This window comes from Zalophus californianus, chromosome 13, assembly GCF_009762305.2.
Source record: "Zalophus californianus isolate mZalCal1 chromosome 13, mZalCal1.pri.v2, whole genome shotgun sequence".
Lineage (NCBI taxonomy): Eukaryota > Metazoa > Chordata > Mammalia > Carnivora > Otariidae > Zalophus > Zalophus californianus.
The window spans coordinates 6,096,291-6,122,646 of NC_045607.1; the positions used below are offsets into that span (position 1 = coordinate 6,096,291).

General features: G+C 47.1%; 1 protein-coding gene across 1 annotated transcript in view; it reads right to left on the reverse strand.

The window, feature by feature from the left end:
• Positions 1-26,356, reverse strand: part of GPR107 (G protein-coupled receptor 107) — a 71,704-nt gene that overhangs the window by 18,557 nt on the left and 26,791 nt on the right. Inside the window, exons 5-14 of the mRNA XM_027616178.2 lie at positions 25,301-25,440; positions 23,622-23,659; positions 21,855-21,911; positions 17,992-18,102; positions 17,539-17,672; positions 12,496-12,571; positions 10,681-10,754; positions 10,169-10,286; positions 7,111-7,241; positions 4,482-4,525 (exon numbers count right to left, since the gene is read on the reverse strand). Of these exons, the coding sequence (XP_027471979.1) occupies positions 4,482-4,525; positions 7,111-7,241; positions 10,169-10,286; positions 10,681-10,754; positions 12,496-12,571; positions 17,539-17,672; positions 17,992-18,102; positions 21,855-21,911; positions 23,622-23,659; positions 25,301-25,440 (923 nt within the window). The remainder of the gene's footprint in view (positions 1-4,481; positions 4,526-7,110; positions 7,242-10,168; positions 10,287-10,680; positions 10,755-12,495; positions 12,572-17,538; positions 17,673-17,991; positions 18,103-21,854; positions 21,912-23,621; positions 23,660-25,300; positions 25,441-26,356) is intronic.

Sequence of the window (26,356 nt, forward strand, 5' to 3'; positions counted from 1 at the left end):
TTTGGGTGTAGAGATTACTTAAAAACACAATCTTGAGGTATCTGGGTGGCTCAGTCGGTTGAGCATCCGACTGTATTTCGGCTCGGGTCATGATCTCAGGGTCATGAGATGGAGCCCCTCATCAGGCTCCCCACTCAGCAGGGAGTCTGCTTCTCCCTCTGCCTCTGTCCCCCCCCCCCCATGTGAGCCTGCACTCTCTCTCAAATAAAAAAATACATCTTAAAAAAAAAAAAACCACTGGTCCATCTCGCACTTTGAATGGATCTTTTATTCCTGCATGACTGTGTACCACACATTGGCCAGGTGGAAGATACTGTTCAACCAAGTCATGCAGGTCTCTGAAATACTGACGCTTTTTATCATAAAATATTTTAAGTCACATTTGTTAATATCACCCCTTCTCACGTAGGTCTTTTAAGAACTGGGAAGCTATCAGGCCTTCAGTGGTGGATATGTTTTCCTAAATTAACATTTGTGCTTTCAAGTGAAAATGAGATTGCCAGCAACAAATACTTCTCGTCATTTCCCTGAATTGACATGTTTACTTCGTTCATTTTCAAGAAAATGTCTGATAAAACCTCATGTCTGAGTAACCATACCAAAGTTTTATTCTTTCAAACAAAAATGATGTCCCAAGAGAAAAGCAGCTGGTTCAGCTTTCAACTCCAACAACTGCACATGTGCGTTCCCCTGAGACAACTATCATACTTTGGTGCACAGCAGAAGTACTTCACACATACTTCCCATTTCATGACACTTGGAACGTTAAAAGACATGTTTAAAGGTTGAGATTGAATAACATCAGTGGTTTTTACTATTTCATCAAGGCCACTCTTCAGTGAAACGAGCCTCTTTCACCCCTGGCAAGCAGACAGCGATGGCCGCTAATACAGTTTGGCGCTACTGCCTCGAATCATGCTCAGGCACCAGCTGTTTGACCCTCTGCTGCTCCTGTACCATCGGAGCAAATAACGATGACCATGGCTGGTGATGAATACAGTGTGACCCCGAGGGCCCTCGTGGGAACTGCTACCCTGACGAGTACTTCCCATGGCCGCAGCTACCTGCAGAACGTGGGAGCTGCTCCCAGTGAAGTCAGGCCTCCACAAACCCTGCAACTAGCCAGTCACAGTTTAAGTGCCTTTGAAGCTCACATGAAAGCCCAGAGTCCTCAGAACCCTTCCTCTCAATCTTCCTCAGAAACATGAGGGGGGAAAAAAAGACGAGCAGCAGCAGAGATTGTTAATTAAATGTAGGGCGTCTAGCCCCTGCCAGTCCATGACGGTGGAGAAAGGAGGAAACAGGTCCACACTCATGGGCAGTGACAGTCAGTGTCGGCGGGCAAAACACAGTGCAACCTGAGCTCGGGAGTCTGTGTGAGACTCAATAAGCTGCCGCTCAGAGGATGCAGCGCAGCAGTGTCTCCAAATGACAGAGGAGCTAAGAGAAGCAACAGCATGTGACAGAGGAGACAAAAATGCAGCTGAAGAACAGTGGGCAGCTTCATCCTTAATGTTTCCCTCACGTGCAGTCAAAAGGACTCCAGAGATAAAGAAGTAAACAACATTCAAGCAAACACTCTGAGAGCCAACCGCCATCCCAAATGCAGGGACAGCCACTGCAAAATGCACTTCCCCCACTGGCAATTAGTCAGGCTGGATGGCACTTATGCTGAGAGTCTCAAGCCCAAGTCACTGTCAAGGTCATGCAATGAGTCAATGGCACCAGGAGCCTAAGATCAAGAACCAGAACATCAGCCGCCGTCCGACAAAATGCTTCCAAATCTAGTAGCAGGGTTTACTGCCCATGGCCTTCACTTTGCCAGCTGCCTCTGGGGTGGGCTAGATCTCGGAAGGGCGGACCAAGGAGCACAGGGGGTCAAGCACAACAGCCGGGAGCCTGCGGCGGGGCAGTCGGCAGTGTGCTCACTCCAGCTTCTGCCTCACTTCTGTCCCGATCCGCTCTGCAGTCAAGCCTCAGGGCAGCTTGCCGCTGATGGGTAGGGGATGCTGTTCCTGAGAGTTCTCTGCAGAGGGGACTTGACCGTGGGAACATGGCTGCCCTGACTCCAGAAGAGTTACAGGCATAACCATTTTCCAAGTACTGAATGAAATATGCATTTGCATATCAGCTAAAAAGCAGCCACGGCCTAAATCAATTCAGGGAAAGAATATGGATCAAGACACCCCCATTCTAACTACTCTGTCTCCTTTTCAAAGGGTTTGTGATATTTGCTGATGAGAAATGGGTGCCTTCTTAACAGTATGTCAACCAGAGAACTGGTGAAAGGGAGCCCCGGTGTGCTGGTGACTTCCTGTTTTTATATTTGCTCTCCGCTGAAGAGGTTGCATGCTGCCACCTGCTGGAAAAAATGAGAAACTGCCTCGTGTGCCCCAGGCAATGACAAGAGCTTTCAGGTTCTAGTTTCTTTTCACTACAGATGCACGAGGACCATTCGGATCCCATCTTGGGCTTTAGCCAGCTAACCATCAAATGCTAATCATAAACCACTCGTGGAACGAATGGTCACAGAGACAATTCAATACCGTGGTCCCCCCCAAGCCCTCTCAAAGCTGGGTGCAGAAAGCGAAGAGACAGTCAGAGGGACCAGGATGATGGAAGAGAGGGGAAGGGAGCTGGTGAAGAAGGGCCAGAGGAATCCACAAAAGGGGAAGGGCGAGGCCAAGAAGAAAAGTACCCATAAAACTCACCAACTGGAGGACATCCTCCTTGGAATTTTTAAACATTTTCAGCCAAGCAGAAAAATGAATCCAGAAACACCGAAGTGTATGAAGACAAAAAAGTAAAACGTCTCAGCTCAATATATTAAAAAATTTTTTAAACTTTAAATTTTTTTTGAGTACTGTCTATACCCGACAGGGGGCTCGAACCCACAACCCTGAGATCAAGAGCCACACGCTCCACCAGCCAAGCCAGCGAACCGAGCCAGCTGGGTGCCCCTCAATGTGTTAAAATTAAGAGAACGACCTATTCATTGTTACAAAAATAATAATAAAGGCATCTTTTTATATGACAAGCACAGAAAAAGAAGAAAGAAGACAAGAATATCTCCCAAACAACAGTTATTCTCAGAAGGTGAGTTTTTATTTTTTACTTGGATTTTTCTGTTTGTGGTGGGCTGCTTTATTAGGATTCTAATTTGTGTTTTATTTTTTTTTAAATTTCCCCTTACCCCATTCCAAGGCAGGAGGGCGCTCTGAGCCAGGCTAAAAACAAACCATTTATGCAAAGTTCAAGCTGAAACTCACTGACAAGAATCTGCCCCAAAGGGGCAGGGAGAGAAGGGAATCCAGTGTTTTTGAATGCTTTTGAATAGGAGAAGAAAACCAAAAAGAGCTATTTCCCAGGACAAGAAAAAAAACATGGGCTGGCACGTTCTGAGTGGGGCCTGCAGCCACTCGGGCTGGGTGGGCCCGGGGAGGCAGGACCCCCTGGCGCCAGGCTGCCCAGAGCCAGAGCGCTACGAGGGCCGGATGGTGGGAGTCCGTCCAGCAATGACCCTGGGCCAAAACCACAAGAGTCGCAGACACCCTCTGAGTGTGGTGCTCCTCGTAAAAACCCCGGGATCCCGCCAGACACTGGCATGAAGCCTTGAAGTCGGGTTTAGTTCAACTTAAAGAAAATAATGTGGTATTAATTACATGGCAAGTGCGAAATAAGATTAGTACCTATTACCTCATTTCCAATTTTTCTAAAATGAATCCACGTTACTTTTATCATCATCATCAAACAGGTCAGCAACAAAACTTCATCAACAACAACAAATGAATTATCTGCCTTAAAGAACACTGCTATCAGCAGCTGGACCCACAGGCAGCGCCGAGCACTGAGAAAGCACTGCTTCTCAGTCCCTGATGGTCCGAAGCCCTCCTTTATGCCACGGCCTGCGGTCGTGCACTATTCAAATCAGCTCAGAAACGCACAAATCATTTTCTTTGTGGCTTCTTTTCTTAGGAGGGATGGTTAGAAAACCAAGGAGATGCAGAACGGTTATCATGGCGCAAGCATTTAAAAACCAGAGCGTTTCAAAGTTTCTCTCTGGCATCAGTCTCATCTCAAATTAATACCGACACATCTATTTTGAAAGCGTGTTAAAACAGCAGGAAGGGATGTTTTACACATATCCATTCCCAATCCATCATACCTCCTGTTCTCACAGTGAAGTGCTATTTGGTCCTTCCCAGGCAAGATTTCCTTCTCCTGACTCAGTTTGGAGAAGGTGAAAATCACGCTCACGAGTGGAAAAGGAATGAATCATCTCAATAAGCAGCCATCACCCCCAAGCCTCCTTCCACGGCTGCTCTGCAAAGTTCACCCCCTACCTCTCCAGCAAAAGCCCCTGGGGCTCCCCGGCCTGCCTCGCAGGAGATAGCCACCCTTCTGCCTCCACCTCCCGGCGGGGCCCAGGCATGCAGCTTTGGGAAAGGACCAGCAGCACCAAAGAGCACAAGGGGACTTGCCTTTTCCATCTGTTGCTGATGCTTCCTGTAAATGCCTGATTGACCTAAAAATAAACATTTGGAGAACAAAGGTTAGCTGACATCTGCATTCTTTTCTGTTTCCAGCACTAGTAACTCAAGGCCTTGAATTCCCCAGTTTTTAACTGGAAGGGCTGGACCAGATGGCTTTAGAGCACTCTCCCTAAACAACGGGATCTCCACTAACCGACACCTTGCCCCATCCGGGGCTCAAGCCTGAGAGTTAAGGATGCCCTCTAATGGCTGAAAAAGGTCTGACAGGGGTCTGGGTGTGATGGGAAGACAAAGCAAAACACAATCATTTCAACCCTCTTCATCTCTCTCTCTCCACCTAAAATCTCTCATTCCCACAACTATGCCACCCCGTGACACTGCCATGGAGCTCACCTGCTACCTGAAGAACATGCCCCCCCCCGCCCCCAGGCCAGAGGCTGATTTCTAAAGTCTAGGTCTAGGAGCTTGTGAGCGCATGGTTTCCCCGAAAACTCCCTATTTCACTGACTGGAGATGCAGAACTTTGCTGAAAGGTGTCAGCCTCCAGGGAGTCGGTCTCCCTGCTGTGATGGGCCAGGTAGCTAATTACATCACTGCAGTGTGGCACGGGAACATTAACACAGCAATGGAGCAGAGTTCTAGGTAGAGTGTGGAGGCTGGAAAGGAAAGACTGTCTCAAAAGGATGAGAACAGCCCAGGCAGATCCAGCCCAGGGGGAGGGCGGGTCCTGCATGGGGGCTGAAGTCCTCACGGGCGGGCCACCTACTCTCTACCTGACCATGAAAAAGTCTTTTCTCCTAAGGGAACTCCCCCCGCCCCCCCGCCACCGCCATCTTCCCACCTGGAAGAACTGAATGGCGCAGAACAAGAAAGTGAGCTAGCACAATGCTGGCACCAAACCCACGCCAGCCGAGTCTGAGTGCTTCAAAAGAACCATCGATACTATTCCTTAAGTCACCTCTAGTACTTGATGTTTTTCATCTTACAGCAACTTTCAGAATATTCACCTTCAAGAACCTTGCCGTGCGATATCTGCTCATTGGTGCTAAAATGAACAAGGGGCGGGAAATGGCCACTCGCAGCCCTAGAGCCCGCCTGCGTCTTCCCCAAACCCACAAGGCCCTTCTTTTTGTTAAGAGGAGCAGATGGAAGAGAAGTGACTGCACTCTGTTCGAGAACACTCAGACGCTCTTTCTAACTGAGGACAACACTGGTCACCCTGTTCCAGGTGCCTGAGCTGCCTGCTCCTGGGTAGGACGCAGGGCAGTGGGAGAGATCAGAAAGACTCATTCGTACTCTGTCCGTGTCCGCTGGAAGCTGCCTGCTGCACAGATGTGTGTGCACGTGTGATGTATGACGGAATAAGGGTCAAGAGTGAGTCTAATTGGCTGGAAGGATTACACTCCACTGGCACCATTTTCTAAATAAGCAGAGTAACTGAAGGAACTGATAAACCCCAGAATCCTGAAAATAAGAATTTACTTCACGAGGGCGCCTGGGTGGCTCAGATGGTTAAGCGTCTGCCTTCGGCTCAGGTCATGATCCCAGGGTCCTGGGATCGAGTCCCGCATCGGGCTCCCTGCTCCTTGGGAGCCTGCTTCTCCCTCTGCTTCTCTCTCTCTCATGAATAAATAAATAAAATCTTTAAAAAAAAAAAAAGAATTTACTTCACGAGGCCACTGCAGTGTGGACCACCTCATTTCTAATAGAAAGCAGGTAAATACATTTTTAAAAACTTTATTCCAGGGGCACCTGGGTGGCTCAGTCGTTAAGTGTCTGTCTTCAGCTCAGGTCATGGTCCCGGGGTCCTGGGATCGAGCCCGCATTGGGCTCCCTGCTCAGTGGGCAGCCTGCTTCTCCCTCTCCCTCTGCCTGCCGCTCCCCCTGCTTCTGCTCACCCTCTGTCATATAAATAAAACCTTAAAAAAATTTTTAAATACAAATAAAAACTTTATTCCAAAAGAAGTAAATGCTTCCAAACAATCATGGAACTAGATCACTTAAGAATGAGTGTTTTATTTCTGCCAGCCCTTTTTCCTCTACTTGCTTCCTACCAAACCAGTAATTCCCTTCACTTGGCATAAGATTTAACAAGGATATTTTCTCTCATCAACCACTGACATGGTCCTGATGTTTCTTTACAGAACTGAAGCACAATGGATGCATCTACAGCCAGCCGTTCAGAAGGTACCTATGTGTTCATGTGCTGGGACTCTCACTAGTTCGTGTTCATGCACTGCCGCACCTTCCGTCTAACCTGGCAAGAAAAGGCTATTTATGGGATTTCAACTCCCTTCCCTCCAAATCATGCTGCTAGGTTATGCTGCTGCTGAGCTCTCATTTCCAGACCCTTCTCTATTGCCTAATCTGGGCTAAAAGCCACGGTGCCAGATCAGCTCTATTGGAACGCACTGAGGAACCGGGTAAAGGCACAAACTCCAGGCTCCTCCTCCTGGGGAATGACCCAGGTCAGCCCGCGGACCCAGGAAGCTGTATCTGTCACATAGATGCCCCATTTGACTCGGACCGGTTTGCGAAAGGCTGGTTCAGCGGCCTGGTCTCGTTTGGCACACGCGCCCCAGGGTGCACCGTGGCCCCCCTCCCTGCGCGTACTCACCACACCACTGGGAAGAGGATGGCTCCGCAGCACAGCAGGTCTACCAGAAACAGAGAATCCTTCCACAAGCCATACTCTGTAGTCCCCTCCTCGGTGGACTCTATGATGATGTAGGCCACATTTGCCAGAACCTACAGGACACGAGAAGTGGCTGAGGCCCTAAAGCAAGGGCAGATCTCTACAACAGCAGGCCCAGGAGGGGGCGGCCACTTGGGCCTACAGGCCCCCAACCACGGCCATGGCCCTCTCTCCAGTGCCACATGCTTTTCAGAATACTCCGCTCTCCCCTCAAGCGGTGGTCTCTGTGCCCTCCTCCTGAGCTTGTGACTGCCCTGAGCAACAGGTGGCAGCGAGGCCACGTGATTTCCAAGGTAGGTCATACAAAGGATACCACCTCTGGCTGGCCCGATCTCTCAGGACACATGCCCTGAGAGCCCTGAGCCCTCTTGTAGGGTGTCTGGCTACCCCGAGGCTGCCAGGGTGGAGAGACCAGACAGAGAAAAAGAAGCTGAGGAGCCCCAGCTATTCCCGCCCTGCCTCATCGAGTCTTCCCGGCCCAGGAGACAGAGGCAAATGGAGACGTCAAGGTAGCCCCAGCCGCTGTCTGACCACAGGAGGCCCCATGTCGGACCTGCCCAGCGGAGCCACTCCTCAATTCCTGATCCACACAGAACGTGAGAGAATACATGCTTATTGTTGCTTTCTGTCACTGCATTTGGGGTGATTTGTGATGTAGCACAGATCATCAGGACACTCTGCTTTGCTTTTTAGGCCCCAAGGCCTTAGCAGAACCGCTCGGGTGCTGAATGGGAGACACCGCACACCCCATTCAGCCACGATGCCCAGATTCCTCAGGCCCAGGTTCTCCCTGTGTGGCCGCTGCTGCTCCTCAGACAGTCTGAGGTACCCGAGAGTGTTATCAGAGACCAGAGCAACGAGAACGGCGGATTTTGGCCCAGTGCTTGAGCGGTCACACTGCTCCTCCTAGGAGCAACCCCACCCGGGTCACCTCCATCCACATGGGACATGGCTTAGTTCTACCCACTGAGGCTCATCTGTGTCCACGTTCTGCTCCAACTGGCCTTGGGGATTCAGTCCTGGCACCAGTGTGCTGTGAAAGGTCCCTGAGCTGGCGGAACTGGGATAGCAGTATTTCAAACCCGGGCTACTACTCAGCATAATCAAGGGAACGCTCTTTGGGAAATTTCCAGTAGGTGTGGATGCAGAGATTACAAGTCCACCTCTGTTCTCCACGAAAAGTCCAAGGTCCCAACTACTCTGCTTGCTTGCTGGAAAGGTCAGTCTGTACACTTTGACAAGGAACATAAAATCTGTTGTGCTGCTATTCAGGACGTCTCTAAGGATAGTTTCTTTTTCTATCTAGGACCTTTTAGTGAAACTATCAGAGAAGCCATACTTCACTTGACACAAATGCAAAAACTATTCGGAAATTTCAGTCGTCCTCTGCCACACATATCCTAAACACCTGCATCTGGGACTATCTAGGAAGACAAAGTGGAAACAAAAGCGTTCCCAGCTTAAACTCCTAATTCCACTTGGTCCTTACTTCACACACTTGACAAAAGACAAAATGTGCCCTGGTGTGGAACAAAGTGCCAAAAATGTTCTTGAAAGTCTGTGCGTACATTTTGGACATCTCTTACTTCTCACTCAGAAATGTGCACTGGCTCCCCATGGCCACAAAAGAAGTAGTTTTAGCTTCCGGGCTGATATTCAAGGCCTTCCCAGATGAGTCCCTATGTTATCGATGCATAACTTCCTTATATTCAATTGTTTCAATGTCCCGTTTCCTCAGAGGTGCCTGCCACATAACCTTGCACTCAGCTCCGACAGGGTGCAAAAGAGGGAAGCCAGGAGGGCTGTGCCCCATCGCATCCCTGTTCGGGTGGGGGAACGAAGGTTTGCCTGGAGGGACAGTGGCAGCTCTGTGGGGGGACAGGGCGAAAGGGAGCAGTGCCACAGGCCCTCCCTTCAGAGCTGGGAGGCGCAGGCAGGCTGCAGAAGTCCGCCTGGCCGGCGCAGCGGCCGTGGGAGCTCGACAGCCGGGACCCGTACAGCTCCGCAGCATCTCTGCTCACCCGGCGGCGGCACCACCTGTTCCTGCTACTGCTCTTTTGCCTGCCACATTTCTCTCCTTAAACATCTAGGCAAGGCTGTTCTCTACCTTGAAGGCTTCTAGATCATTTGCATTTGGGAAATTAGTCTCTCTCCCAGGAACCTACAGCCACTGGTCTGCACCACTCATCTGGTGCTAACGTGAGTCCCTCTGTCATTAATGTGAAGGTGGCTTTGCTGTGAACACGGCCAGACTGCCAATCACCAGAGCGAGCGGGCTAGTCTGGGTGTGCAGGGAGCTGTCCCCTGCCTTCCTTCCCCTGCCACACCCGCACTGTGCTCCCAAACGAGATCACACGATGAGAACAACTTTATCAAACACATGCTCTTTGAGCAGAACAGAGCAGTCAGGCATCCCTGCTAGGCCCTCCGTGTTTACTGTGAGTTCTTTATGCCCAACCTCTGCCTCCAATAAGACTGTTACACAGAAGACAAGGTTCCTCTCCCAAGGGGCTCACAACCAGGCAAGGCTGGCCTTGGCCTAGGGGCCCCAAACCAGGAAGGGTTTAATAAATAGTTGCCCTGATATCTACTTAATATTCTAACTTGTAAGAACTCACTGGTGTCATTCACAGTTTTACAATAGTTTGTTAACTGAAACACTATGTACCTGAGCTCGGCTAAAGGGACAATTTTGCTAGAGGGCAGCCAGGGGCACGAAGGCAGGCAGTATGTTCCCTGACTTTCCAGGAGCTCTCTACTCAAGCGCAGGCATCCGTAAGCCGCTCGCCAGGTGAGCGATGGCAGAAGCTCTCAGGGCAATGACCCAAGGCCTAGGTCTGCCAGAATTCAGAGAGAGAACCCCAGTGGTATGAGCTGCAGTTTCTGGATGAGCTGACTCCCTCTGCCTGGACAGACCCACAGCTGAGCCTCGCAAAGTGCCAGGACACAACCAGGACACGCAGGAGTAGGGTCCCTTTACCTGGAGTGGAATGACAATCATGAAGATCTTTTTGTCTTTATCGGAAAGGATATGCTTAATGAAAGCCCAGCCGGTGCCGATGAGCGCAATGGTGATGAACAGGAGTGCCCCTTTCAAGCTGGAAAAGAAAAAGTTTCAGACACCAACAGTCTCTTCAGACTCTCTGGAAGTTCCCCTGCACAGCTCATTCATGACTTCATGGGCTTCTTGGAAAAGATAGGGGGCCAAATTTAGGAAACTCCTCTTAAGTGAAGCAGCACACAAATGGTTCACCACGCACCCCACTCCATGAGCAGCAAATCCCACCCCCTACAATGGAGGCAACCCCCTCCCGGAAGCACACCAGCAGCCCCGAGTTCTCAGGTCTGGACAGCCACCTGTGTGCCATACACCTTTGGCATGGCGAGAACCCGAACAGGCCGCCACAGGAAGGCAGGGACTGTTAATGCGAGGCAGGTCTCTTCCTACCATGGCCTCCCCAACTTCTCCTGCATGTCACTCTGCGTACTTACAGGTGAGTGATGTAGTACACGACAGCCCAACCCTCGATCGGAAAGCCCTGGGAGGAGATGTAGTGGTAGTCGATCTGCAATGAAACGACTGCATTTCAGAAACGTCCATCTACCACACACCTTCACGCAGAGCGAAACAGGAAAGGCTGCCACAGGACCTCACAGTGGGGGGGGGGGTTGTCCCCTCCACCCCAAACACTAATACCTCACTCGTCAATTCACAATTCAGCACGTGAGGGCACTAACAAGGTCAGGTAGCACGAGAAACCTGCCACAAGCTTTCGACGCCACCAGCACACAAACCAGGTCCCTCTCTTGGGGTAGGAGATTCACGCTGGCAAATGGCTGCCTGTTATTTTCTTTAAAATCCCCAGGGCCGGTGGGGCACCTGGGTGGCTCAGATGGTTAAGCGTCTGCCTTCGGCTCAGGTCATGATCGCAGGGTCCTGGGATCGAGTCCCGCATCGGGCTCCCTGCTCCTTGGGAGCCTGCTTCTCCCTCTGCTTCTCTCTCTCTCTCTCTCTCTCCCCCTCTGTCTCTCATGAATAAATAAATAAAATCTTAAAAAAATAAATAAATAAAATCCCCAGGGCCGGGACACTTGGGTGGCACAGTCGGTTAGGCGTCTGCCTTCTGCTCAGGTCATGATCCCGGGGTCCTGGGATCGAGCCCCGCATCAGGCTCCCTGCTCAGAGGGGAGCCTGCTTCTCCCTCTGCTTGCCGCTCCCCCTGCTTGTGCATGCTCTCTCCCTCTGACACATGGATAAATAAAATCTTAAAAAAAAAAAAAATCCCCAAGGGCCAAATGCCACAGGTCTCTTCAGTATCCCAGCCAGGAACTTCACCTTGCACACCCCAACTGCTTATTACAGAAGTCAGTCAGTCAGCCAGCAAAAAAATCCATGTGGAGTTACACACCTTCCACTGTTTTGTTTTGTCCTTTAGAAAAAAGTCTATACATTTCGAGCTACTTAAAGCCACCAACGCATTTTAAAGAGGCGAGTTTCTGTAGTGCGCCCACAGTGCTTCCTGGCACAACTCACAAACGCTGGTATCGATTTCTTTGTAGACCTTCCATTCTGTCATGAATGGCTATCTAGACACTGAAGTGACTCAAGGGCTTTGTCCTTCATTATCTACAAATTTCCAGAAAGAATCTTTTAACTTAGATCCAAATGGGAAATTATCCAAGTAACTGTCATTTCCAAAGACTGCAACTGGACACATTACTACCCCTCTGGTGCCAACACTTTTGAGTGAAGGAGAGCGCGTGTCTGGAGGCTGTCGCCCTCACGAGTGCAGCCGGCAGGTGCCACGGGGCAGTTGCGACCTTCCTCCCACGGGCAGGTGCACGTCACTTTGCAGCCAGACTAAATATTCTAAGTGCAAGCTCAAGTCACACGCCTCCATCTTTAGAGCATCATTTTTCTCTCAATAAGTATGCAAACACCAAGCTTCAAATCAAATGGGAACACAGGAAAGTATTTAGAAAAATCAAGTCGTGGAAACAATTCAGCAGGTGGCACTCTAATCTTGAGAAAAGACAAACAAAAAGGAATAAAAAAAGTAAGGCTCTAGGAAAACTCTGGGTATGTAGGTAGTGTCAGAAGATGTCTCCGGGCTCGGGTTACAGACGGAGGGTGTAATGATTTATCCCTGTGATGGCCCCTCCCACACCAAAGGCTTCATGAGAAAAGGTCTTCTTTCATCCTGTTTCCCACTGACCTAGCTTCCCCTTTCTTCCAATTCGTAAATCTTCCTGACTGTACAGACACTGTACATCATTTCATAAATGGCCCAAAATGCTAATACATACTGCGTGGAACACCAAGGAAAGAGACTTCGTGAAAGGAAGGGCCGCCATCAACCAGTGAATTTTAAATACGTCATTCCTATAAAAACAGAGAGAAAAGAATTAAAGGAATATTCCAGGAGCTCCCGGGCGGCTCAGTCAATTAAGCGTCTGCCTTCAGCTCAGGTCATAATCTCAGGGTCCTGGGATCGAGCCCCACATCGGGCTTTCCACTCAGCAGGGAGTCTGCTTCCTCCTCACTCTCTGTGTTCCTCCCCTCTCTTTCTCTCTCAAATAAATAAAATCTAAAAAAAGAAAAAAGGGAATATTCCATTCCTCCAAAGGATGGCCGAAGCTCCAGGCATCAGATACATTTATAAGGAAGCAGTAAACACAATCTAAGCAAACCACACACACGAAGCCCTTTGGAGACCTAGTTTCCACCAGCAGAAACAGCTCCGATGGAGCCCCAGGGTCACCTCTCATGCACAAGTCTGTGTTGTGACTGGAGCAGCATCAGGCACTGAAGCCAGACAGGACGACTTCCAGCTCCTGATAAGATGGAAATCTGCACAGCTTGCCAGCTTTGTGCCCAGAAACCACCCTGGAAAGGCCGCAGAAGCAAGAATGAGGCGGCGGGATCTATGAAACTGGCAAGAGGCCCCTGGGAGAGCAGAAGGTGCCCAGGCATGGCTGTGGGGGTGAGCTGCGGCCCAGAGAGGGGCGGGCCTGGAGCCAGGCAGCATGCAGGGCTGCGACCCGCCGGACACACCAGGCCAGCGGGGGGAAGTGCCGGCTCCCGCTGCCACGCCGACACAGACACCCGTCCGCCTTCGGGCTGCCGCCTCGCCCTGGGAACTAAGGACACAAGACCATTTGGGAGACAAATTTAAATCTCTTAAAGTACGTAAAACCTGAATAAGAGCAACAGAGGAAACTCACACTCTCAGATATCAAGATATTCTGTGAAGCCACAGCAGTAAAACATGTGGAAGGGGTACAGCATCAGAGAAATAAACCAACAGAACAGAATGCTCAGAAATGGATTCTCGTGTGTATGGAGCCTTCACATAGGATAGATAAGGGGGCAGCAAACTGGCAGAGGGAGAGAGCATGCACAAGCAGGATGGACTGTTTAAAAACCGGCATGGGGAGGGGCGTCCGGGTGGCTCAGTTGTGAAGCGTCTGCCTTCAGCTCAGGTCATGATCCCAGGGTCCTGGGATCGAGCCCCGCATTGGGCTCCCTGCTCTGTGGGAAGCCTGCTTCTCCCTCTCCCCCTGCTTGTGTTCCCTCTCTCGCTGTGTGTCTCTCTATTAAATAAAATCTTAAAACAAAACAAAACCCAGCATGGGGAAAATCAGCTCAGAACTGTATACACACACACACACACACACACACACACACACACACACGCACACACACACTGCTGTGTCTCTACTTCACATTTACATAAAGAGGGCTCCAGATGGATTCCAGTGCTAAATATAACATACATCTTTTGTGACCTTGTAGTAGGGAAAGGCTTCTTCCAATAAGCACTGCCCAAAAGACTAAAATTAGAGAGCTCTGATTGTTACTAATATGAAAGACTTTCACTGAACAATGAATACCACAGACAAGTTTAACAGACTGGGAGAAAAAATTTGCAATGTCTAAGACAGACAAAGGACTGACATAAATAATATGCAAGAAACTCCTGTAAAGCGACAAGAAAATGACAGAAAACCCAAAAGAAAAATGTGCAAAGCCTAAAGGCAGTCACAAGAGGGGGAACCCAAATGGTTAACAAGTGCCTAGAAAGATATTTCACATCATTAGTATTTAGGAAAATGCAAAATAAAATGAAGTAACAGTTCACACCCATCAGACTGGCAAAAAATAAGATGTCAGTGTTGGTGGACGGGGAAACAGGAACCCTTTTGCACCACTGATAGAAGTATAAACTAGCACAGGCAATCTGGCAGCACTTAATGATATTAAATACGAATTTACCCCATACCCAGTGCACCTGTGTCTGGGAGTGTACCCTGCCCCACGAAGCTGCACAGAGACATAAAGGGACAAGGCCGGGGGCGGGGGGCATCATGGCAACACTGTTTGGGGGAGCCAGGGGATGGGGTCCCTCACTAAAGGGATGGGTAAGTAGAATATAGGGATGCACACTATGGAGTAGCTAAAAATTAATGAACTAGACGGACACACAGCAACGTGACTAGGTCTTAAGAAAGATACTATCGCAGGGCGCCTGGGTGGCTCAGTTGGTTAAGCAACTGCCTTCGGCTCAGGTCGTGATCCTGGAGTCCCGGGATCGAGTCCCACATCAGGCTCCCTGCTCAGCGGGGAGTCTGCTTCTCCCTGACCCTCCCCCCTCTCATGCTCTCTCTCTCCCTCTCTCTCTCATTCTCTCTCTCAAATAAATAAATAAAATCTGTTTAAAAAAAAGAAAGATACTATCGCGTGAAAAATACATGCAATATCAATGAACATGAGCTATTTATAAGAATGCACGCATGCCTAATAACACCTATTACCTGCATCTGAGTAGCTGTGAAAAGCATGAGCGAGGGGTAGGAAATGAAGGGGAAATGAAGAAGAGGGGCCTTGCACGGAATGATAAGGCGGGCGTGTCACAAACTGACGCACACTCCCTTTCCGGGCTGGTTTCCTCCCTGGTACTTTCCTGTCTGGGGCCTACCTACTTGAAGGTCAAAAAGGAAGTCAAGGCCAGAGGAGTCTGTCACTCCCAAACAGCAGTGAGATATACTCAGAGTGCAGAACCGCCCACTGCCGAGCCGGGTGCTCACTCACACACTCCGGCACACTTAGCTTGCAGTCCCAGCTGAAATATCGGCCACGGGGCAGTGACGTTTGGGATGAACACACACTCCAAAGCCACAGCAACTTGGCTCGAATACTGGTTCTACCCTGACAACCTTAACCCCTCTAAACCGTAGTACCTCTTCTGAAAATGGGGCAATGCCTACCTCTAGGAGCAGCTGGATGATTAGCGGAAAAAACCAGCATCAAGTGCTTGACGGGACAAGGAGCAGGCACCGAAAAACGATCAGCTGTCTTCCCCTCCCCACACTCGGGGGTCTGGGACAGAACTCAGAGAGGTGAGAGGAGCTGCATGCATATATGCACGGCAAGGAGATGTGTGGGTTCCGCTCCCAGCTGTGGCAGACGCCACTAACCATGTCTCTCATTTCCCCTCTCAAGACCTCCATAAGACGAGGCAAAGATCTCCAGTTCCTTCCAGCTCTAAGGGACTGTGAGCCTCTGAAATGCATGAAGCCTTGGAGTCACATCCTTTATGTGGCTCAAATTTCCAACCCAACAGAACTGTCTGTTAGTCTCCTGGAAAAACACGGGGATGGGGCAGAAGGCTTACATTACACATCCCTGTGCGTAAACTGCACTTCAACAAGAAGCTAAACACGTGCTGCACAAAGCAGGTGGGCCTCATTTAACCACAGATTTAAAACTTCCCACAATTTTAGGTAGGTGAACCAGTGATAATGACTATTGCATCACTAAATACACGGAAACTAAAATACCATTGAACACCTGCCTGGTCAACTATTTTGTATGTACCTCCTATTTGCATAGCACCCTGATTTGCAGAGCCCTCTAGAACACATTATTTCGGGGGCAATCACATAACACACCTAAGGTTCTAAGACCCTCAGAGGAAAGCAGGGCAATGACCCTGTCCCAGTTTTGTGGCTCAGGGAGTGAAGCGAGAAACACAGGTGGGAATAGTCCATGTTTATATTTGGAATTGGGCCTCTGACTCCCAGTTCATACTTTTCTAATAAAGGCAGAAGCAAAACTTTATTTAAAAACCTTTTTATAGCCCGAATAAGTAAGCCCGAATAGGTAAGACTCTTTTTTTCTTACTAAAGGCTGCCTGATCGCCTACTCCAAACATGACCATGCAGGGTCCTTCACATGTAAACCAGCGGCTCTTTCCATCTGGTGAGCAGAGTGAATCTTAAGACAAAGAGGAACCAGCGCTGTCCCCACCAGAGCTCACCACTCCAGCTGAGCGTGTCCACCAGAAGAGAGGCCACCGGGGACTAGAGAGAGGTCTAGTTTCTGCCCAATGCTAAACAGAAAGAGGTATTTGGGGTGCTTAATTATTTTATGAATTTAAACTAATCTACATTACAATCCCATATTCATATCCATCATTTCATTTACGGGCTTATAACAAATACTTCACACTATTCTCTAACTGAAAATTAGTATTTTATTCTCAGTTTTTTGGTTGGAAGGAGACAGATTTATTTTTTTTTTAAAGATTTTATTTATTTGAGAGAGCGAGAATGAGAGAGAGAGAGAGAGCACATGAGAGTGGGGAGGGTCAGAGGGAGAAGCAGACTCCCCGCTGAGCAGGAAGCCCGATGAGGGACTCGATCCCGGGACTCCAGGATCATGACCTGAGCCGAAGGCAGTCGCTTAACCAACTGAGCCACCCAGGCACCCCGGAAGGAAACAGATTTAAAAACTCGCCCCGTACACGTGCAGGTACTCCCTTCAAGAACTGAGTACAGGCAGGTAAAGCCTTCGGGTTACAGAAGAGAGGCCAAGAGCCAGGTAGGTGGGCTCTGAGTAAGTTCTCTCCAGTGACAAGCCTCTGGAAGCCAATACCTCTCCCCGTTAGGCCCTGAGCAGACATCTTCAGTACTGAGCAGTAATGCCATGCTCTCGGCAGGCAGTGGGTCACTGTCACTAACCTCCTCTCATGAACAGACAGCCCCTGAATGGGATCAACGGGCTCACTCTGAGTCCTGGATGGTACTGTCTTCACTAGGGAAACACCTGCTTATACATTTTGGTTTGTCTATTATTAACATATTTGGATTTGCTTTTTAAATAAAGCAAAGGGAAGTAAACAAACAGCAAGGCATGCAGAGTCTCCCTGTTTCAGGGAAGATGCCCTTTGAAGAAGAGGACAAGGTTGCTAGTGCCAATCCCTCTGGGGCTAAGAAAGCAGCAAAAGGTGAAATTATGCACCTCTCAACACACTCTAAGCTGGATGGCTCAGGGAAGTAACAACTCACTGTCGTTTTCGAAGGATGTGAATCCAGATGGTCCCAGAAAGGAAAAAGAAAAAGGCCATAGAAATGTATAATTTAGGGAGAGGGATCTCTCCTGCAGACAGGTAGCTGTCAGGGTTCTTCTCTGTGATCTCAATCTGAAACAAACATAAAATTAATGTTTACTTTTCAGGAACAGATCATCCCAGTCAGCAATCTGTCACCTTAGCTGCTTCATTTGGCTAAGGAAGTATCAGCAGATAACAACATTCCTAATGCACAGGCCAAAGTGTAAAAACATCCCAAACTGCTTTGTATTTTTTCGTTTGTGAATCCTCTGCAGAAATGGGATTCTGGCCACATTTTTCTCCTACTCTGTTTAAGTGTTATTAAGACCTACTCTTATAATGAAATAAATGTCTCACATTTTACAAGGCTGACAAAATCTGCGTGGAACACCTTCCACACGGTACTCACATCAAGGCTGAAGGAAAACTTGTCGCCAGACTGCACTTCGTTCCCAGAGCATTTATGGAAATAAAGACTGTAGAGGCCTTCTTGGTCATCGGTGCTGATGTTGAAGAAAAACTGAAAGTGAAGAAGACAAAAACTGAAGAATACCCAAATCCTCAGCTAAATGTTTAAATCTTAGAAACAGATCATGAATGCTATGGACAGAAAAAAAATACAGATTTCTTAATCGGATTCTCCCAGAGCAGAAACAGACGTTTTCAGGGCTTCTAGCTGGCTCAGTCAGTTACGTGTCTGGCTTCAGCTCAGGTCAGGATCCCAGAGTCCTGGGATCGAGCCCTGCATTGGGCTCCCTGCTCAGTGGGGAGCCTGCTTCTCCCTCTCCCATGCCTCTCCCCTCCCCCTACTCATACTTGTGCTCTCTCAATTAAGTAAAATCTTAAAAATAATAATAATAAAATTATTTATTTATAAATAAACAGATGTTTTCTTATTCTGTGATTCTGCCTCAATATTTTATTGTAACAATTTTCAAGGTAGCAGGAAAGGGGACAGAACCACTCAGGGAACACCTTTGTGCCCACCACCGAGGTTCTACGACCTCATTTTGACACAGACGCCCCTGCCCACGGTGGCTTCTGCTGAGGGCTGCAGGAATAACCTATGAAGCAGATACCTCGTTTCCAAGTCAATATATTATTTTGCTCTTTAGATAAAAAATACTCCTGAAAAGAAAGGAGGCTCCTTTCTGCTCCTTGAAAAGGTAAAGGACCAATATTCCCTCGTTAAAATTTACTCCTGTGATTTCAGGAGACAGAGGCTACATTTTCTACATAGACACATTTTTCTGTTTCTCATGTTTCATGGGTTCAAATGAAGTTTAATGTAAATCCAGACATTTTATACGTAAGATCACAGAATATGACTTCTTAGTCAATTCTAGAGAGCATTTTGCTAGAAGCCTAAAATATACTGCTTAGGGCTACATAGATAGATGATAAACTATAAAGAAAAGTGAGGAACTGATGGGAATAATGTTTTTCATAACAGTTGGGTAGGGATGTGAGGGTCACACGGGGTCTCTGTTCTCTTTCTGCTCTCCACTGATGGTTATAGAGGTTCTTATTTGTAATTATTTGTACTTGACATAAATACTATGCACTCTTCTGCAAGCATACTACACCACACAGTTAAAAAGGATACGGAAAAAACAGACATCTGACAAGAAGATGGAAATAAAGGACCAAGAATATTCAAGCTGAAATTATTACTTTGTTAAATCATGTCCTGAACTCAGCAATGTAAACGTAAGAGCATGTGTTTTAGTCCACACGGGGAGAGCCAGAAAACGCTTCTAAACATAGTAACAGGGGTGCCTGGGTGCCTCAGTCGTTAAGCGTCTGCCTTCGGCTCAGGTCATGATCCCAGGGTCCTGGGATCGAGCCCCGCATCGGGCTCCCTGCTCCACAGGAAGCCTGCTTCTCCCTCTCCCACTCCCCCTGCTTGTGTTCCCTCTCTCACTGTGTCTCTCTCTGTCAAATAAATAAATAAAATCTTTAAAAACAAACAAAACTAAACAAAAATAAACATAGTAATAACTTCTAGTTCCGAAAGTAAGAATCATATGAAGTTTCTAAGAAATATAAATTTTTTAAAAAGTCAGTACATTCGTCATGGTTGACCAGAGTAGGCACCTGACCCTTAAAAAAAAAAAAAAATCAAACAAAAGTGTATGTTTTAGAGTAGGAATAAGGGCTAACAGTCCCCTACCTACTTGAGGCAGAGAAAACACCATCCCTGCTCTGTGGATGGAGTAGACAAGCTCACTATGACTGCCCTGTCCAAAATTAGGGCACTGAGTAGCAGCACAGCAAGGGGTCACCTACTGACTTCTATACGAGAAGGGAAGCCAAGAAGAGGCAGACTGTCCACTGCCTGTTTCCTGAGTCCCGAGAAGCCTATGAACTGGTTATCTCAACCACTGTCCTTAATCACGACACAAGCCCTCACACAAAGCTTTAGTAACTGACAAATACGTATATCCTATCATGCTTTCCTTGGTGATTTTTTATTTTTTAAAAAGGCTTAAAGAAATTTCAAAAAACTTACTGTACTAATAAGCACTTTAAAGTGAGAGAAGGGAAAGAGAAAAAAGCACCTTTTGTATTTTCTTAAGGAGGCAGTAAAGAAAGCAATTAAACACATGGATGGGCCTTAGAGGCAGACAAACCTGGGTCTGAATCCTTCGCTTGTGCAAGTTATTTAACCTCTCTGAGCCTCAGATTCCTCATCTGTAAAAGGGGAATAATAACAGTGCCTCCTTCACAGAGTTGCTGGAAGGATGAACTGAGGTAATGACAACGTGCAAGCACTCCACACCCATTCACTCGGCTCCATCATTACTAATAGACAGCCTATTACAGGCCAGGCCCAAGATTAGGGATTTCAAATACATCAGAAAAAAAACGAATTTAAAAAAACCCTCTCCCTTATGGCTACCCTCTACTGGGAGCCACACAAAATAAGCATAATAAATAAGCAGAGAACACAGCATGTTGGAAAGGAGAAGTGTTAATGGAAAACCAGCAGGGGGGGGGAGGGAAGGAAGCGGCATTTAAAATAGGGCAAATGGAGGAAGGTTTGCTGAGAATATGACATTTGAGCAAAGGCCTGAAAGAGGAAGAATGAAATACTGGCTTCTGAGGGACAAGCATTCCTGCCAGTGGGTACAGCCAGAGCAGAGCCTAAGGCCTGACCATTTCTAGGAGCAGCGAGATGGCCTCTGTGGCTGGAGGGAAAACAGGAGCCAAGGTCAATGAGAAGACAGCAGCCAGACTACATGGCCTTGCAGACCAGGAAGGGCTGGAGCTTTTGCTCTGAGGCAGATGGGAAGCATCCACAGGCTCTCAATTAGCTATTAATACCTATGGTCACTAAATTTAAAGACAATATAAACATTGCTAGATAGGCAAAATGATTTATGCTGAAAGAAATCAGAGCAGTGGATGCAGGGATGGGGGACGCTGAGGTGGTAAAAATATAGAGAATCTTGGTAGAGAGTGGGTTACACGGGTGCGTGCATTTGTCGGAACTGATCGAACTGCACATTTAAGACCTGTGCATTTTACTCTGAGCAAATTATACCTCAATTAATGAAAACTGGTTAGAAAAGGGGCAGTGATTCTTACAAATGAATGATAAAAGATTTGTGCACTGCTTCCAGAGCACTTTTATATTTAAAAAATGATACTTATAACAACCCTATGAGATAGGTGCCATCATTGTTCACTCTTAGATGATTAAAGAGCAAGATCCAGGAGTTAAGTGAGCTAAGGTCACCAGCTAGTAAGTGGGTGCTGAGACCCTATCCAATGTCCTACCCCAACCACAGGCTGTGATGCTGCCATAAACACTCATGGGCAGTGAAGAATGGGGCCAGACGGGTAGGTCACTCAACACTGCTGAGCCTAGGTGAACTCATCTCTAAAATTCTACCAGCATCCTAAATGATCACCAATGGTCCTTCTAGATACAGAATTCTGTGCTTCTAGCACACTCCGAATGGGAAGCAGCACGGGATTAAAGAGGCAGAGGTGTGGGGACAGCCAGGCGGATGTGGGTTGTTGGAATGTGGGCCTTGTCACTCACACCGGACATTCACAAAGTCACTCATTCTCAGACATATGATCAGCTAAGTGGTGGGTAACAATATCCACCTTGTGGGTTTGCTATGGAGAGAGCTACTGCATTCAAGTGACTGATACGTAGCATACCTAAATTATTATTCCCAGATTCAAAATTCCTTTGCAAATTCACCCTTTTACACTGTAGAGATAAATCCTATGAAGATTACGCAAGAGAATACATACCTGAAAAGAAACTGCCCCATCACTATTGTGAACAGAAAAGGATTTTTCTCCCGTTGCCTAAAAAAAACACAACAACCTGTTTTAGGATACTGGCAGAAAATGTATACTAATAAAAATAAAAATTAAACAATGAATCGTGGAACACTACATCAAAAACTAATGATGTAATGTATGGTGATTAACATAATAAAAAATTTTAAAAGAAATAAAAATTAAAACAAAACAAAACAAAACAAAAGCACATCCTTCTTAAATCTTTTGCTGACCTTCAGAAGCTCTCTGGAAATAAAATTCACCATCCTTTCAAGGTGTCTGCGATCCCGTTTCACAGAGAAAGAAACTCTTCTCACCCACTTCCTTTTCTCAGCAGTCTCTTCTACCCCTCCCACTAACCCCCTATTCCCTGCCCCTGACCCCCCGATCCCCCTGGAGCGTGTCTCCATTCTTACAGTTTCAGCAGGACTACGGGTGCCCACCCAGCTCACGTCCTGGCACTTCACCTGGACGCCATGCCCAATTTCAAATGATCAGTGTATTATTGCCACTGGTGCAGTGGACTAACTCTCAGCAAAGAGAAGGAATGAACTACTGATACACCCAACAACATGGATGAACTCAAAAGAATTATGCTGAGTCCAAGAAGCCAAAAAGAGCGCGTACTGCATAATGCACTCCTATGAAGTTGTATGTTACTCGTCTACAGAGGCAGATCGGCAGTCGCTCAAGGACGGGAGAAAGACGGAGGGGCAGGAGAAACTTGTGCGGTGATGAGTACGTTCACTGTTTTGTTGTGCTGGTGGCTTCACAGTTGTTACACTTAAGGCAAAACTTTGCAAACCGTCACTTTAAATGTGTGTAGTTTATTGTATGTCAATCACACTTCAACACAGCTGTTAAAATAAAATACTGCCATTTGGATGTCCCCTCACTGAAAAATCAAGGTATCCCAACCCAAAATGTTCCCAATTTTTCCTTCTGCTATTTCTACCATCTACTCTTCTACAAAAATTAATTAATTAATTAATTAATTCTCTACTTTCTTCCTCCCCTGCCCCCAACACCGCCCCCATCCCTTACTCTAAATTCCAAGACTCTGCTCCAGTGCAGGTCCTCATGGCCCCGAACCTGTACTGTTACAACCGCGTTCTTCCTGGTCGTCCTAATTTCACTGTCTCCCTCTCTGAGGCCGCTCTGCACATTACTTTCAGAACATCTGCCCCAAACACCATCTGTATCACAGTCCTTCCTGATCAAGAACTCCCGACGACTTCCTATTTTCTGTGCATCAATTAATACCCTCTACTGTCTGGACTTTTATTATCTAAGATCCCTGTCTCTGCTCCCAAAGACACATGTTTTACTTCTCATAGGGCCAGCACCCAGCATTTGTCATGCTCGTTCCCACTTCCAGTCTTTGCTTCTGACATTCCTTCCTCTTCCCCAAACAAACCCACCAAACTCCAAGCCCTGATGACATTTCCTTCCTGAGGGCCCCCCCCACTGTCTGATCCTCCACCATGTAAGTGCTGTACAACTCAGAACTCAATGTTACTTTGAAATTCTTCCAATGTGGTAATATTACCTCTCCAAACAGACGGCAACTCCTCATGGATCAGGTGTGTGTATGTGCGTACCTGTATATATGTATGTATATAAATACGTCCCCTCATACCCCCACATACATACATTTACATATATATCCACACACACACACACGTACATATATACCCAGGGAAGCACTGAGCACAGTGGGTGGTCAGTTCTTACCTTTGAATCTACTGTACTTCTTTTAGATTTTCCACTGCCTAGAAGCAGAAACATTTAAAAGATATTACTGCATGATTCAGCTTGTATATGTATGACAGGATCATTTTATGAGGCTCTAGCTTGTCTAATATCAAATAATTCAAACTATTTGTTAGTTTGAGGTGAGGCCATATGCTATCTTGTAGACTGACAACTCCTCAGATTCCAAAACAATTCTTGAGCCGCAGAAGCAGCAAACTGGAGCTTGTTACATTATCGATGCTCTCTAATAAAGGATAATATTTAGTATCAACAGGGAAATCATCTCTGAATAATCTAGTGATGTTACTGCCAGAGGTGCCACATGGAGTGACCTTCCTCATTTTCTAAGTTATCACGCTTGAAAACAGATCGTTTTAGAATACATATATGACATTTATTTATACGCAGGGAAAAATAGCAAATAATATTAGCACAATTCATACTTTTTTCCCCCCACAGCAAGGTGTGTTAAGATTGCTAATGGCTTCTTTCAGGGAACAGGGAGGGTATCTGTGCCTTATTTTCACTTAAGATGCCCTTCATGGGGAAGACAGGATTTCAAACTCCCTGCAGGGAGAGAGTTTCAGAATAAAAGAAGGAAAAGAATACTTTCCATGCGGGGCATGCATATGTGGGCGAGAAAGGAATGGTGCATGGGCACTAAGCTATACCCTCAAACACATGTAACATTTCTGCATGTCTTTTAATTTGGGTTAGAGTTTTGACAAACTGAGGGAAAAAATGTGTAAATAATAAATAGTAAGTTCTTTAAAGAACTAAACTATTAGACAACGCTGACAGTTAATAAAAGAGGCAATAAATATAAACCGGTTAATCAACGTGTGGAGATAAAGTGCAGCCTCAGTAGTGAGAATGAATACAAAACCAAGAATATCCTTTTTGCCTTTTACTTTGGGATTAACACAAACAAATAAACACCAAAAACCCAGTCCTGGCTAGGACATGGTGATGTGGTCAGTATTCCTACAGATTTCCCAAAAGGAGCATCAGTTCATACAATGCATTTGGAAAGGAACTGAACATATGTACCAATATTCTCCAAAGTATTCACAGCCTTTGAACCAAATATTCCAATTCTGGGAATCCATCCTAAAAAAATTTCTAGATATGACCAAAGTTCTACAAATAAAGAACTCCCAATGCAGCAATATTTATAATGGCATACAGTGGAAATACACCTCCTTAAGAGGAAAGCTTGAGCAAATTACAGGATCCACACAACGGGCGGGCTGGTAAGAATGAACTGTCTGAAAGCTGAGTGAACAGATATGCTTAAGAAATTACAAACATGATGACTATAAGTTTCTCTTGCTCGCTCTGCTCTCTCTCAAATAAATTTTAAAAATCTAAAATAAATAAATAAATAAATAAATAAATAAAAGTCAAGCATTCCAGATCCATGGAAGAGCCCAGAAAGAACACAGATTACTCAAGTTCCAGTGCTGCAAGGGCAGAGGAACGAATGTTCTTTTCCCCACCTCCCCCTTAGTTTCCACCTTTTCCTTTAACGGTTATATATTTTTGTATAACCCCCAAAATAACATAATGCTATGATATATGTGTTTTTCCTTGGGGACAAAAAAGAATCTACAGAGCAGGGCAGTGAAGAAAAGGCTGTTCTGAGCCTGACAGCTCACCTTGTTTTGGCTGAGTCTGGTTTCCCGCTGAAACAGGGTGAGCCCCAGGCTCCTGGCTCTGGCCTAGGCCCCTCTCATCCTCGCTGAAGACGATCTTTGGTAACTGCGTACCAGCATCTGGTGGGGATCTTACTCTCACCCTACATTCAAAATAAGGGAAAAGAAAAGAAGTTCAAGGTAATGCAATGGCCATCTGAGTGCCACGTGTTACACACTGTCTCAGTATCTAAATCCATTATCTCAGATAGTCCTTTTGAGTCCCTGATGTAGATTCTACTAGCTCCTTCATGCACCTGCTGCAATGGGGACTCAGGAAGGTTAAGAACTTGCTCAAGAGTGGTGAGGCCAGAAGCAGCCAGGCGAGGACCCAGCATTCTCACTCTGAAGCTTACGTTCCTAGCAACCACACCGTTCTGATGGACATATTATCCCCCTATGTGTCTATAATGTGTTCAACAAGGGGAAGGGAACAAGGGGCAAAAAACCAGTAAGATGTTAAAGTGAACTCTAGGGGGGCGTGTGAGAAGCAGCGGGCACAAGCATTTCCTCTCTCTCGCTTCTTAGCGGATTTAGATCCTGCCAAGGAGGGGCAGGGGAGGCCCCATGCCTGAATGGACACGTGAGCTAAGCTAGCACGGTCGAGATGGAGGGGAGCACTTCTAGTCCTGCCTCATGGGGGAGAGGCCTCCCTCTGTCCCTGGATGTCAGCTGGCTGGAATAATGAATTCACTCTGTTGAACACGCCATGCTATTTTGAGCTGCTCTACTTGCCTCCAGTGCTGTTCCCTTATTCACCTGGTGAAGTCCACTCACTTGAAGGCTGGCTGGGCCAAGAGTTGCCTGAAGCCTTCCCTTCTCTTCCACAATTCACCAGTTTCTCTGCCCCACTACCTCTCTATACTGCCATGATCATCTGTATTGGTGTTTGGCCTCCCTCATTCATCGCCAAGCTCCTTGAGGGTGGCACCTCCGTCTCCCTCATCGTGTTCTTAACCTCCAGCACTCAGCACAGTATTTGGCACATGGCAGACACTCAGTAAATGTTAGCTTAACTGC